Raw genomic sequence first — 14,978 nt, 5'->3', positions numbered from 1 at the left:
TACTTTAATGAAACCTGACTATAAACTCAAAGCAACTCATTCCATTTTCAAAGATAATGGTATTTTTTTTTGTTTGTGGAAACTTAAGGCATCATGTAGCATAGTGTAGGGCAAAAGAAAAGAGAAATGACAAACTTGCTAATCGAAGAGTCAACTTGGTTGAAGCGAATGAATCCAATGACATAATTGCTGCGGTCATTTCTCAAGCCAATATAATGGCTAGTGTGAAAGAATGGGTGGTAAACTCAAGTGGTACCAGATATATTTGTGTAAATAGAAATACTTTTTCCTCTTATACTCCAATAGAGAAAGGAAAAAAAGATAATATATCTTGGTGATTCTCGAATTGCTCATGTTTTTGGTAACAGAAAAGTCCTTTTCAACCTCGCATCTGACAAGACCCTAGCTCTAAATGATGTTCTACATGTTCTTAAAATAAGGGTAAACTTGGTTTCTATAACTCTATTTGATAACGTTGAGGTGAAAATGTTTTTCGAATTTGGCAAGATCGTAATAACAAATAATAATGTCTTTGTGGGCAAGGGATATTGCAATAAGGGACTTTTGGTACTCAACATTTCAAATGTTGTTAATGAAAATGCTAGTTCTACTTACTTGATTGACTCTATTGAATTATGGCATGATATATTAGAACATATTAACATTTTTTATATTAAGAAAATGCAATCACTAGGTTAAATTTCTAGTATTAAAAATGCATGCTTTTGTACATATGTAATATGTGCAGAAAAGAAATTAACTAAGAAAACTTGTATTTTAGTCAATAGAGAATCTAAATTGTTAAGTTTAATTCATACTAATTTAGGAGATTTGAAACAAACTATGACTAGAGGTGGCAAGCAATATTATGTTACTTTTATCAATGATTACTCTAGATTTACTAAAGTTTATTTACTTAGGTATAAAGATGAAGCATTTGACATGTTTCTTAAGTATAAAGCTAAGGTAGAAAATCAATTAAATAAAAAGATAAAATGGGTTAAATCAGATAGAGATGGTGAATATACACTGATTAATGGTATTTGTGAAAAATAATGAATATTCATGAAATTACTCCTCCATATTTCCCTGAATCAAATGGTGTAGCTGAAAGGCAAAATAGAACATTAAAAGAAATGATGAATTCTATACTTGTTAGTTTTGATGCTCATGAAAATTTGTGGTGTGAAACTTTATTATCTGTTTGTCATATTCAAAATAGAATTACTTATAAGAAAATTGGTAAGATACCTTATAAATTATGAAAGGACTATTCTCCTAACTTAAAATATTTGAAAGTGTGGGGGTGTCTTATGAAGATTTTGCTTCGGAATTCTAAGAATAGAAAAATTGATTCTAAAATATATGATTGCATATTTATTGGTTATACTAAACATAGTACTACATATGGATTTCTTGTATTAAAAAGTGATGTTCTTTATTGTAATACTATTATTGAAACAAAAAATGTTGAATTTTTTTTAGCATGCTTTTCTATTGAGAATTGATACAATTTCTTATTTACTTTTCAGTAAAATGGATTTTGATATACCAAATGATGATTTGAGATGAAGCAAAAGACCAAGGAAAAAAATTTCTTTTGGTAATGATTTTTACATTTATTTTGTAGATAATAATCTTTTAACTTATACTAATGTAATTTCTTCTAAAAAAAGTCCATTTTGGAAAGATATTATGAAATTTGAGATTGATTATATTTTACAAAATCAAACTTGAGAATTAGTTGGTTTATCACATGAAGCTAAATTAATTAGTTGCAAATGGATTTTTAAAAGAAAGTTAATCCTAATGGTTATATTGATAACTACAAAGTTAGATTAGTTGCTAAAGGTTTTAATCAAAAATAAAATATTTACTATTTTGATATGTTTGCTCTAGGAATAAGAATTTCATCTATTTGTGTTTTAATTGCCTTAACATATATTTATAAACTTGTTTTTCATATGAGTGTTAAAACAAATTTTTAAAATGGTGATTTACAAGAAGAATTTTATATGGTACAACCCGAGGAATGTATTCTTCCTAGTTAAGAAAGTAAAGTTTATAAATTAATTAAATTTTTATATGGCTTAAAATAAACACCAAAATAATGGTATGAGAAATTTGATCAAAATCTTATTAGTAATGGATTTTCTAATATTGAAGTTGATAAATGTATGTACACAAAAACTATTGACGGTTAATGTATGATTATTAATTTATATGTTGATGATATGCTTATTTTTGGTACATACATTGATGTAGTCAGTAAAACAAAATGTTTTTTAACTTTTAAATTTGATACGAAAGATTTGAGAGAAGCCAATATTATTTTGGGTATTAAAATCATAAGATGTGATAAGAGCTAGATGTTAACACAAGAATATTATGTTGAGAGGTTACTTAAAAAGTTTGGACATTTTAATATCATACCTGTGACTACTCTTTATGATACTAATACCCAATCAAAGAAAAATAAAGGTGATAGTATGGCTTAGTCTAAGTATACTTAAATTATTAGGAGTTTGATGCATTTGATGAATTATACTTGATTTGATATAGCTTATGTTGTATGTAAACTGAACAGATATACACACAGTACCAATTGAGATCATTGAATTACCTTGAGTTGAGTAATAAAATATTTGAAAGGTACCATAAATTATTATATTTTATATAATGGATTTTTCGTTGTATTATTAAGATATAGTGATGCTAATTAAATTTCATATTCATATTAGACAAAATCCACAAGTGGATATATATTCACCTTTGGTGAGGGTGTTGTAACTTGGATATCAACCAAATAAACGATAATTGCTAAATCTATAATGGAATTAGAATTTGTAGCTTTTAAGTTGACTGACAATGAGGTTGAGTGGTTAGGAAACCTCTTAGCAGAATTCACTGAAAATGAAACCCATGTCTTTTGTGTCTATGCATTATAATTGCCAAGTGACAATAGCCATTGCAAAGATTAAAACTTTCAATGGTAAGAATAGATACATTCGTTTAAGACATGATGTGGTAAAATAACTGTAGATATGGAATTAAGACCATTAATTATGTGAAGTCAAAATTGAATTTGATCGATCCTTTAACTAAACTTTTGAGAAGAAATTAATTAATGATACATTGAGGGGAATGGTACTTAAGTTAATTGAGAAAAATCAACAATAATGGCAACCCAACCTATGTAAGTGGCGATCTCATGAATTAAGTTCATATGGATAATAACAAGTTATTTGTTGATAAATTGATGTACTATATATTAAAATTATTGTCTTTCCTATGTTGTGTAAATTGTGCAAATACTGTAATGAAAAAAAGGTTGAGTAAAACTCTTAATGAAATCCATATTCCTTATAGGTAGTGCATTAAATTGCAATATACACTTAATGGAATTACCTCTATAAATGTGGAGTGAAGCCGTTCCTATAAGAATTATGATAATTCTCTAAAGTATTTATGAATAACTAGGTACGTGCATGGTTTATTCGTACAAAATCGCATTGAATAGGAAAAATTGTGAGGGTGTAATGTAATTGGTGAAAATCATATTTCATATAATTTTTTTTTTCATATAAGTTATAAAATTTACCAAAATTTTGTGTTTTATATTTCATTATTTCTAGGCTTAGTTCATAGCTCAAAAAGCACTAGTCTCAATACATTACACTTGAGTGAGATTAGACTCAGCAAAACTTCCTATTATGAACCTTATGAAATATGTGGGAGATTGTTGAAAACATAGTGATATCTCATAAGGTTTTTATCTCTCATTATCTAGGTACAAAAGATGTTAGTGCTTTATCTAAGCAATCTCACCATAGGCATGTTGTAAGCAAAAAAAGAAAGTGGGCTTTACACGCATACGAAATTAGGTCATGTCTTGAGAAAATACAGATTCCCCCCTTGTGCACAAGTATACATGTTATGTTCTTTCTTCTTTATGCAAACTAATTAGAAAAAACCTATTGAGTTGTCATCTGCATTGATCTTTAGTCAACAGAACCTTTTATATTTAATTGTTGTGACTTTTAGGTAAGCTCTCTTGAAAACATATGCATGCTTTATAAACTCAATTTTTAATGATAATTAGACTTTTGATGGGTACCTGAGATTTTTCATCCCTAATAGGGTCAACTGAACTTTTTATATTTAATGATGTTGCATTCACTTCAGAGAATGGACGAATTTAAAACTTTTTTTATTAATAACTCATTTTTCACATTCACTTAAGCGAATAGACATTAATGATTTTTCATTAATTACTATATAATAGTAAATTCATTTTCCAATAAAAGAACAAAATATGATATATACTACATGATAGCAAAATTCGTATAAAGGTTGATTTTTAGGGAATAAAAATATTAAAGAGATATTAAGTTTTTTACTTTGATTTGTTACAACCAGAAATTAAAGATCAATCACTGAAATCCTTTTAAAACTTGAAGATGATAAAATATAATTTCAAAACTTAAGAGATCAAAGAATCATACCGATAGCATGTTATGAAATATAACTGAAAGAATAACTGTAAGAGAAATATAAGATAAAGTATTTATATGGAGAGGGAAGATCTTATTCAAATGTGCATCTACAAATGAATTGAAAAGGTCTATTTATAAGCGAATAACCCTTTATCTAGATTGAATTTATAATATAAAGATAATATTAAGAGATTATATAGATGGATTAAATCTTAATCTTTCATCTAATTTAATTTACATCTAAATTTAAATATTTATAATATAAATAGATATTTACAAAAATATTAAAATCATGTATGCTTTATAAACTCAATTTTCAATGAGAATTGGACTTTTGATAGCACCAAAGACTTTTTTTTCCCTATTGGGGTCAGCTAAACCCTTTATATTTAATTGTCTTGACTTTTAGGTAAGTTCTCTTGAAAGCATATGCATGCTTCATAAACCCAATTTTTAATAAGAATTAGACTTTTGATGGTTACCAGAGAATTCGTTTCCCCTAATGGATCAGAGATTAGCTCTTTCTAATTTTGATCATTTGAATTTTTCATCTTTTTGATTTAAAAAATTTAAATTTTTTGTTTATGATCTTTTGAATTTATTTTAAATCCATTCATATGTCAATTTATCATTAGAATTTATATGAAATATGGATGAAATTTGTCAAATGGCACCTTGATAGATCTACAAGCGATAAATTTTATTCAAAATTTATTAACATATTGATGGATAGTTGACTTTGAAATAAATTTAAAAAATTACGAATGAAAAAAATAAATTCTTTGAATCAAAAATAAAAATAAAATATTAAATGTATTCCATTGACAAAACTTTATGCCAATATTAAATTAAGTCCAAATCCTTGATTGACCAAACAAATACCGAAACAGATTACATATTTATTAGTGCTACAAAAGGTGTTAGTCTTTGGATAGAGAGTATTGGCCCCAGATGTTTTCAGTTTTCTTAGATAAAGAGTATTCGTTATAAGCCCAGATGTTTCCAGTTTTCTCTGGTTGATGTCTTCGACGTTAACAGATAGAGACCAAGTCCTTGTTTCGGACTTTCAATTTTACTAGCACAACACACAAGGTTTTGATACTATTAACCTAAAACGAATTGGTTATATGTAAATAAAGAGAATTAGGTCCCATAAGATGTTACAAGGACAGATGTCAAATATATGTTTGAAGGATTTAAACTCTTGTAATTTTGATTTTTCTATCAATGTATTATGGAAATCTCTTCGTTGCCTATATCCATGGAAATAGGCTACAAATTAAGCTGAATGACATAATCATAAACTTTTGAATTTTTGTTAAATGCATACTTTAATTCCTTGATTTGCTGAGAGAAAATAAACATGCCTTGATTTGATTTGCATCATATTGGTAACACTAGCCAAGTCATAACATATGCAGATTACCTTACCTAAGCATTTAAAAAGCATACTTGGAAGAATTGTACGCTTATATATCCTTTTTCTTGGTTAGAACATGTCTACACAAGATTATTCGCATAAAACTCTGGATTGTTCGTGACCATTAATGAATCTGAAGATTGCCTCGCTTGCGTTGGTTTTCTCTGGTATCTGATCATCCTGATTAACAGTCGAATAGAATGACCAAGAAGAAGTAGCCTCATCAAACTGCCCCATATTAACATCCCGAACACTAATACCCTGAAACAAACACCGGATACATGAGAAGGTGTGAAAGCTAATATGGACGACATGTATGTCATTGCCATAGCAGTAATTGCAATCCACATGATCACCATCAAAATCCAAGCAAAAATTCTCCCCCTAGAGGGTAATCCACTGATGAGCAATAGGATGATGCTGAGAGATGCCACGAAACCGGTTGTGTTATACGTTAGGAAACCTTGATATCTTTTTGGATTGTTATAAGCCATTATGAATGTTTGATGCGAAACCATCATTATTGCTTTCTTGCCAAACACCGTTAGGAGGATTGATACCAGCTTGGAAAGCCATGGTAGCAATTAGTGAGGCCACTCCCATTAGGGCACTGCGTTTTTCCTCCAGCCAATCAGAATGCCTCTTAACAGGCTTTTTGCCATCTAAATTGTTGGGAGGGACGAGTGGATGAATTCTATTAGATGCAGGTGAGGATAAAATCCTGGTCCTCATAGCTTCAAGTTCATGCTCTGACAAAGTACCCATTGCAGTTACAGCTCCAGCACTTTGAAGCGATGCAGCAATCTCTAATCTCTTCCATTTTAGGATAAAAGATCAAGCGGTGTCTATCCATTTGCATTTAGAGAATTCAGTTCCACTGAAGTATTAGCAACCAAGAAATGTACAGCCAGCATATTTGAGTCCTAGACTTGGTATGTTCCCCGAAGTTTCCTTAATTATCCCCATGGAGACAAACAAGAACAACAAACTATGAAGGATGATAAAGATGATTATGCCAAACACATTTAAATAATTCCCTTCATGAATTTATCTTATTTCAATAATTATTAAATAAATAATACAATGATAATGAGATGATTTGTTTTATTTCATAAACCATTAATGTTACTTTAATTCCTTCTTTTCTTCCCCATCAAGAAAGAGAGTATATATGACTCGAAACTTGGCGGTGGCTTGCAACTAGAGACCTAGAAAAGGTTATAATTTTCCACTTCCAAACATACCTGAATTTGTTGATCGGCCGCAGCTAGATGCAAGTTGGAATTCCCATCATTATTCTTAGAATTCACAAACTCATCATCGCCGACGGCCTCCACCAAGAACTTCATTACCTCCAACTGGTCTCACCTCTGTTCATCAGCATTCGAGCCACTCGGGACCTGGCTTGAACCAACTCTTTCAAGACAATAATGTGACCCTTGATGGCTGCAACATGCAGAGGGGTTTCTCCCATCTCTGTCGCAAGCAAGGCACATGTCAGGGTCAACCTGTAGCAATCTTCTCACTATATCCAGGTAACCTTTTGCAGTTGCTAAGTGAGTTGGTGATGTTTTTCGGAAATCAAGTTTTTTTCACAAGTTCGGGCTTCAGAGTAAGACTTGTTCAACAAATTCAACATGTCCTAGCATAGAAGCTACGTGTAAAGGTGTTTCAGCACAACAGCCAGCGATAAATCTGTCAAGAACTAACGCATCCTCTTGAAGCAAGGAAATTACAGACCCGTCCATCGCTGCTTCGAAAAGCCTCCTCTCCATTTTCTTTGCACAGTGTTCATTCATGAGATGGATTCCAAAGTAAACAGGTATATACAGCTAGGGGTTGATCTTCACTCATTAAGTCAAGCTCCAAAGGCATGCATCCTGTTTTATTTTCATTTCGTTGCCATTTATGATAATATACTCTTAAAAGAAGACTGTTGCTTGCATGCTTTGAAACATTTTAGAACATGACATGCAATTCAACAATGTTAATTAAGGACAGGTAAGTAGCCAAGATAAATTAATCCCTTGAATTAGGATTAACGGTAACATCGATATTCTCTTGTCCAAGGTCAAACATGATCCAAAGCCGGTAAACTGCTCTTTGGATTTTTTCCTTTGGTCCTTTTCATCGTGCACCATTCTCATGGTTAAGAAGAATTCTGCCGGCATCATGAAGAAATTTCAGGTATTTTGGTTTAAACAAATCAGTTTTTTACTTTGAAAATTACATAGATTGGATACACTAATTGAAATTTATGTAAGGTTTCACTTGAGCCCATAAATTTTTTAAAATAATCAAATTATCTTTCACATTGCTTAAATAGTAAGATTGAATTTATCAACTTTTTTTATTTTTTTTCTTTTTCATAATGAATAATTCGTACTGTTATATAATTTAAACAGGATCGTGAACATAATTTTTAATTATTTTCATTCTATTTTTTTCATCTTGCTTCAAATTTTTTCTTTACATTTTATTATGAATAACAAGAATGAATTAGAAGTTAATAAGATACCAATATATATATATATATAAGATTATATTATTCTTACATCTCAAATAGTATTTTCAAACTATATAATAAAATCAAAATTTGAAAATATATCGTTTCATTTATCATGTTAATTTATTAATTTTTTAGCCTTTAAAAAAAATTTATTAATTTTTTAAATATATATTAATAAAATATATGATAACTTTAAAAACTCTCCTAATTAACATATATAGCAATAATTTTTCGAACATATAGTTATTTAGCTGATATGAAATGTACCAAGAAAAATTACTAGCTAATTTCAAATTATTAACATCTTTATTTGTATCTAAAATATTAATCAAACGAGTAAAACAAAGTGCAGGCAGAGAAAAAGAATTAAACCATTACAAAGTATTTTAAGTACGTACATTCATCGTGCCCGATCCTAATCAGAAAATCGTAAAATGGTGCATCTCTATCTTACCTGTTTGCAGTAGGTTACCGTGCTTCGACATTTGGTGAGTTTGACGGTAACGTTTATATTCCTTTCACAAACCCTATTCCGAAGGGGAAAGGAAAAGTCATTGATCAAATCCAATTCGAAACGCACTGTCCCATACTACACTCTGTGCACTAGACTCCCTCTCGATCGTACGGCCCTCCTTTCTGATTTGTCAAGCAAAAGAATTTCCCCTTTCATCTCACGAGTATTTCATCATTCATTTCCTGTTTTTTTTTTTGGTTTGAATTTGTCGTCGTTTAACAGAGATATAGTAAACATTTTGGTTTGTGGATTGTGGAAATTCTGGGAATTTCGCCAATATATGGGCTGGAGGGATAAATCTGCCCAAGAGGCTTGGAGGAGTATGGAAATCAAGTGCAAATGCAATCATCACTTCCCGCTATGAGACGAACGAGTTGGGTAACCTGAATCCTGGTTTGCGGTGAAGATGGCATAGATGTAATAATAATAACTATGGGGAAAGGAGAAGGGTCAGGTTCTGGGAATTTGAAGTTGGCTCGTCCAACAGTTGCTGAGAAGCTCTGGGATGGGTCCCTCCAGCTTAATTCTTCTGTAACTGTGTCGGTTGTTGCCTTCTTCAAAAGGTTATTCAGCTACTCTTTTTGTTTCAAAAAAAAAGAAGAAACAATTGGTTGTAGATTAGAGGTTTTCAATTCATTTGTTTGCTAATGTTTTGGCTCATGAAGATGAAATGATCTGGGTTTTGGTTTGCGTGTAGTTGTTTTTAAATCAGTTAAATTACTATTAACTGTTCTGTTCTAAGAAGCATTTCAAAAAGATATTAATTTTCTGTATTTGCAAGCTCTCAGACTCACTGCAAATAAAAGCTTTGTAGTGTTCTATACTATGCAAAAAGTCCTGTGTATCAAAGGAAGGACAACTCTTGTTGGGAAAATTCACAATAGCTCAAAAAATAGAGCAATTTGGACCAAATAAACAAGGCAAAATCACAAGTTAAACAGTTTATTGTCTTTAGATTTTTCTTTTGCTAAAAAGGCATAAAATACACCAGAGAACTTTATATCAATACTTTATAATTGATGCTTAAAGTATAAAATAATAACCAAATTGATCAGACGTTTGTTCATGCAAACTATGCTACATTTGGTATGATGTAGGATCGGTAAATTTTTTTTCATGAGAGAAAGAATCATCTAATGAGAGATGGACATGGAACTGAAACCATTTAACATTTTAATTGATATAACTTCATTAGAATTTGCATTGGCAACCTTGTATTAATGGTCTAAGATCCACCTGGATATAGTATGAAACTGAAATGGATATTTAGGGAATTGTCCTTTCAGTTTGGTCCAACAACCAAATCCAATATAGCCATTTGATTATAGAGGCAACAGATGATGAAATGTATAATCATCAAATCTATTCAGTGTGGAATATAAATTGAATGAGCAAATAGTTGACATTGATTAAATGACAAATTGCCCTTCCCCTATGTGTTAAGATCTACAACAGACCCAGAAATTGTGATCTATACTTTGGAGTTTTGACTGATCAATGCCTCCCTATCTCCTGCAACTATCCTCTGTGAAGAGAGTTCACAGTTACTCCTTGTGGAACTCTGAGAAACTTGAGTCTTATAAAAGATGCCACTCTATGAGGGAAGGCCTCTGCCGCATAGAATTTTTGTGTTGCTTGATATTATCATCCTTGTATTCCTTGATTCTTATATTATTATTTTTGCTATATTGTAAACAACACAATGTCATTTCTGTTCACTTAAATCTCTCAAAAGTAACATTTTATTTTCATTGCTCTGATTCTTTTGTAACAAATTTACCGTCATGCCAATAATCAGTAATTTCAGATACACAATCCTTTTATCTTTTTGACTATTTCTGGTATATGTTCACTTCTATACCCATATATTGGTGTCCTAGTTGGACACCTGGTTTATGGTCTCTTGGCTTACTAGGACGGTTTTTTCACTGAATGCATCATTGATCGTTTTGGTATAAGATAGCCATCACAACATATAAGGTTTGAGTAGTAAATCTTTTATAGTTAATCTTATTTACGATGGATTTGTTGTGTAGCGGTGAAAGGATGCCTTATGTGCAGTGGTCTGAACTTGTAGAAGTCAAAGGAAAAGTTAGACTAGAGGCTTTTGAGAAATATATTCAGGATCTTGCTCGCTCACGCAATAGAGGGTTGATGGTAAGATTTATTTTCCTGAGTTATTGTCATTGAACTCAAATTATGTAGTGTGTGATTTACCTCTATAAATTATATCAGGATCTTCCTTGTGTTATATAACCAGGTTTGAAAGTGATAAACGGTTAAAAACTTTAAGTTCCTTAGCACAAAGAGTTTCAATTGCATGCAAAAGCTAAGTCAGTGTGTGCAATACCTTGAAGTCATCTTTTCAACTTTTGGTGAAGAAATGCCGTTTTGGAACCCCACTGCAGAGGGGGGAGGGAGGGGAGGACAGAGGGAGAGAGAGGTTTTTTCAAAATTAATAACAGTTACCTTTTGTAGCATACTGTTTCATGCATAAGTGAAAAGGCCCAAAGCCAGGCTAAACTGGAGGTAGCCCTACAGATGTCTTCGTAGCATTTTGATTATCTCAAGTCTCAACTCTCAGGTATATGTGCCCTTTTAATGAATAATGTGAGCATAGTGATTTTGGAATCAAATTCACAAATCTTTGTATTGAATCTTCTTCCATAAAAAGTACAAACTGCAATGGGTAATATCCTACTTTTTAGTTTTTTAGTTTAGGATTAGCGCATTGCTAGTTAGATGTACTTTTCTTTAAATCAAATTTCTGACAGATCAATGCGCTCATATTCAGGTAGTATCACTTTGCTGGAAAGAAGGGTCTTCTGAATCAGGACTGGCAGGCTTGAAAGAGGTAGGTGGATTGAAAAAAGAATATGAATATGGTCATGCAGTGCCTGGAGTGCCTCTTGAGGATTTCTGATCAATATATTAATTCATATTTTCTTGTAATCCTATCAGGTTGCAAAAGGGTACAAGAAAGGGGAAAGAGTTGGGTTTGCTAAACTCTCTCCAGGTATTGATCTTTACATATGTCCTCGCAGTGATGCCATAATCACCATACTTGCAAAACATGGATTCTTCAAAGGCATGGCTGCTGTTGAAGATAAGCAGAACTCGTTAATTGGTTGTGTTGTTTGGCGAAGAAATCATGGACCTTCTAATTCTGTTAAAAGGGAGCTTGAAAGCAAGCATTCTTCCTCGACAGAGCAGCGTCTGAGCTCCCGCTCTGAACAAAAGGTTCTGGGGAAAAAAAATGACACACCATGCACACAACCAGCTCAGGAATCCCTCCCACTCACATCAATAGCAGACTGCATAGGCGTTGGGAGTGCTGTAATCAATAGAAATGAAGGTGAGAATGTAGAGAGTAGTGACATCCAACTTGCACTGCATGACTCTCCTTCCTGTGCTAATCTCTTGTTTGCAACATCTGCATTGAGCAACGTAGCAGGACTTCAAACATCTTCGTGTTCTGACTCTATCTGTCACTTCGGACCCAAGGGGCAGGCTTCTGAAAGGGAAATGTCTCTTATAGCTAACTCAGAATCAGAGAAACCTAAATCTAGTTTGGGACTTCAAAATCCTGTCTTTTCGCTGCCATCAGTTATAACAAAAGAGCACATTCCTGCTGTTGATGATGATGATCTTCCAGAATTTGATTTTGGGACTGCGTGTGATATATCTCAAACTCCAAGAAATAAGGTTTTAGATAATGCAGAATTTCACAAGAATGTTCTGGTTGAAGGATTAAAGAAAATTGTTGGGTCGTTGCCGCTGACTTCAACTATACAGTCAGTACCTTCTCCAAATAAAAGACGAGCAGAAAATTTCCCTCTTCCTGAGTTTTCTTTCGACACCATTCTGAACTTGCCTCCACGAAAGAAAGTTTATGAACATGATCAGACCCCAGTATTACCAATTTTAGAACCAAAACAGACCACCAAAAGCAGCACAACCTTTACACCTATTATCACTACCATAGTTGCACCACAGAAGAATATCTTTGATGATGATGATGACATGCCTGAATGGTGTCCACCAAATGTAGAGCTTTGGAAGCAGACAGTTCTTGAATCAGCAAAGGTAGTCACGGCTTCTATCCATCCTACTCTATCAAACTCAGAGTTAGGAAGTCCATCTCCAGGCCATCCAAGTCCCCTGGCCTCAGCTTTAGCTGCCCAGTTGCCTATTTCTACCCAAAGATCCAATCATGCAAGTCATTGTCCAATAACTGCCTCTGTGAAACCAGCACAACCCAGACAAACTGATAGATATATACAGAAGGCTCCAAGTTCTTTGATGCGGTCCAATTCTATCCCTCTTTGGAGGCCACCTGTCCACCCTCCTGGATGGAGGGGCAGGGAGTGATGAAACCAGCTTTCGGAGGTAAATGTTAGATAGTTAAAGTTCTGTATAAATGCTGTTCCAAAGGGGGTTGAGACTTCATAGAAGCTAAGGTAAAGAGAAATATCAATTTGTAAATAAGCAGTTAGTTGATGGGCAGGTTCATAAGTGGACATTACAGTTTTGCAACTTCTGTTATCAGGTTTTTCTGAATTTCAGATTTAAATGTTGTTTTAATTTTTGTTTTCCCATATTTTTCTTAAGTCTCTCTTCGGGTGAAGCAATTACTTCTCATATCTATGGTGTTACTGTCTAAGATAACGCTTTGAGCTTTGCAAAGTAGCCACACGTGGTGCATCTGGAAATCTGTTAATAATTATGTAGTAATGTTTTCGATTTTCTTTCTCCACCAGAAATCATTGTCCCAAAGAGGAGCAGCCCCTAAGAATATATGTCTTCAAAATCAGTGGCCGATCTTTCTCTACGTTTCCGTTTATTTCGCTCGTATAAGCTTTATGTAGCTGCCGGTTGAGTACACGACATTATTATTGTGTTTGGTAGGAGGGAAAGTAAGGAGCATTAAGTTTAATCTGGTAGAAGGGAGAAAAGAACATTAACATGCTATGTTAATACAAAAAACTATATTAAAAAGAAAAGTAAAACATTTTCTCTCTCTTAACTTTTAGTTATAATTTCAAGTGAATTTGTTAATTTTTGAAATAAATAATTTACTTCAAAAATGTAAACACAATTAATAAAAAATATTAAAATATTAACATATTTTTTATTTATTTTAAAAATATTATTATATAATTTTTTTAAAAAAATATTCAAGGACAGCTATCGTTGCTCTCTTGATTTTTTTTGAAATTATATAATAATAATTTTTAAAATTAATAAAAAATAAAATTATTCTTTTAATATTATTACATCATCAAATTAATTATTGATAAATTATTAAATTTATATGTTTAGTAAAAATATTTTTTTTTTCAAATGAACTTTTCAATTTGAAAATTAATAAATTTGTCTAAAATTTCAATTAAAATTTAAAAAATTAAGTATTTTATGCTAAAAACAATAAAGTTAAACTTTTTTTTTTATTTTTCATCTTCTAAAACGATATTGAATTTAAAACTGAGACAAAAATCAATAAAAAAATCAAAATTTAGCTATCATTATTCACTCCTCCAAATGAATTTGGAAAGACCAGCTGTGACCTCCTTGGCTTCCCAAAATCAACCTTGAAAATATGGTAACCTAATCAACATTTTAAAAAATTCACCTTATAATAATTATTAATTTATTGATTTTTTAAATTTTAATTTTAATATATGGAAGCCCAGACAACATATCATAAACTTCTTATACCAAATCTCAATTTCACTGGGTTTGGTAGAATGATAATATAAATATGATATAGATATAGAAACTTACTTGGCCAAAAATGTTTATTATTGGATTTAAAATGAAAAAAAAATAATAATTATAATGATTTGATATGAGTTATATTGATTCTTAAATAATTGGATTTAAATAATTAAATTTAATTATTAACTTAAATTTTTATTTAATGTAGATGTTTATTATTTGAAAATCAGTAAAACCTTTAAAACTAAATAAAAATCTAAATATAAATTTTCTTTAGTTTCTTGCGGACTAGTCAACCCGAAGTTCATGAAATTCCCTTCC

General features: G+C 31.6%; 1 protein-coding gene and 1 pseudogene across 4 annotated transcripts; one reads left to right on the top strand and one right to left on the bottom strand.

Moving 5' to 3' along the window:
• Window positions 1–5,996: 5,996 nt before the first annotated feature.
• LOC110410359 (uncharacterized) lies at window positions 5,997–7,691 on the bottom strand (annotated as a pseudogene).
• Window positions 7,692–8,816: 1,125 nt separating this feature from the next.
• LOC110411532 (uncharacterized) lies at window positions 8,817–13,549 on the top strand. Of its 4 annotated transcripts, none has more exons than XM_021421727.2 (5): window positions 8,817–9,046; window positions 9,162–9,502; window positions 10,976–11,096; window positions 11,734–11,793; window positions 11,901–13,549. In XM_021421727.2, exons 2-5 carry the CDS (start codon window positions 9,372–9,374, stop codon window positions 13,308–13,310), a joined length of 1,722 nt encoding a protein of 573 aa, XP_021277402.1. In that variant the 5' UTR covers window positions 8,817–9,046; window positions 9,162–9,371; the 3' UTR covers window positions 13,311–13,549. The 4 variants fall into 4 exon arrangements, with proteins under 4 accessions (XP_021277402.1, XP_021277404.1, XP_021277403.1 ...); XM_021421729.2 differs by having other exon boundaries at window positions 8,817–9,502; window positions 11,901–12,294; window positions 12,394–13,549; XM_021421728.2 differs by having other exon boundaries at window positions 8,817–9,502; window positions 11,901–12,294; window positions 12,391–13,549.
• The last annotated feature ends 1,429 nt before the right edge of the window (window positions 13,550–14,978 follow it).

This window comes from Theobroma umbraticum, unplaced genomic scaffold, assembly GCF_002168275.2.
Source record: "Theobroma umbraticum cultivar Fairchild unplaced genomic scaffold, ASM216827v3 scaffold_56.0, whole genome shotgun sequence".
In the NCBI taxonomy this organism is placed as follows: domain Eukaryota; kingdom Viridiplantae; phylum Streptophyta; class Magnoliopsida; order Malvales; family Malvaceae; genus Theobroma; species Theobroma umbraticum.
This window is presented reverse-complemented; position numbering and strand designations above follow the sequence as displayed.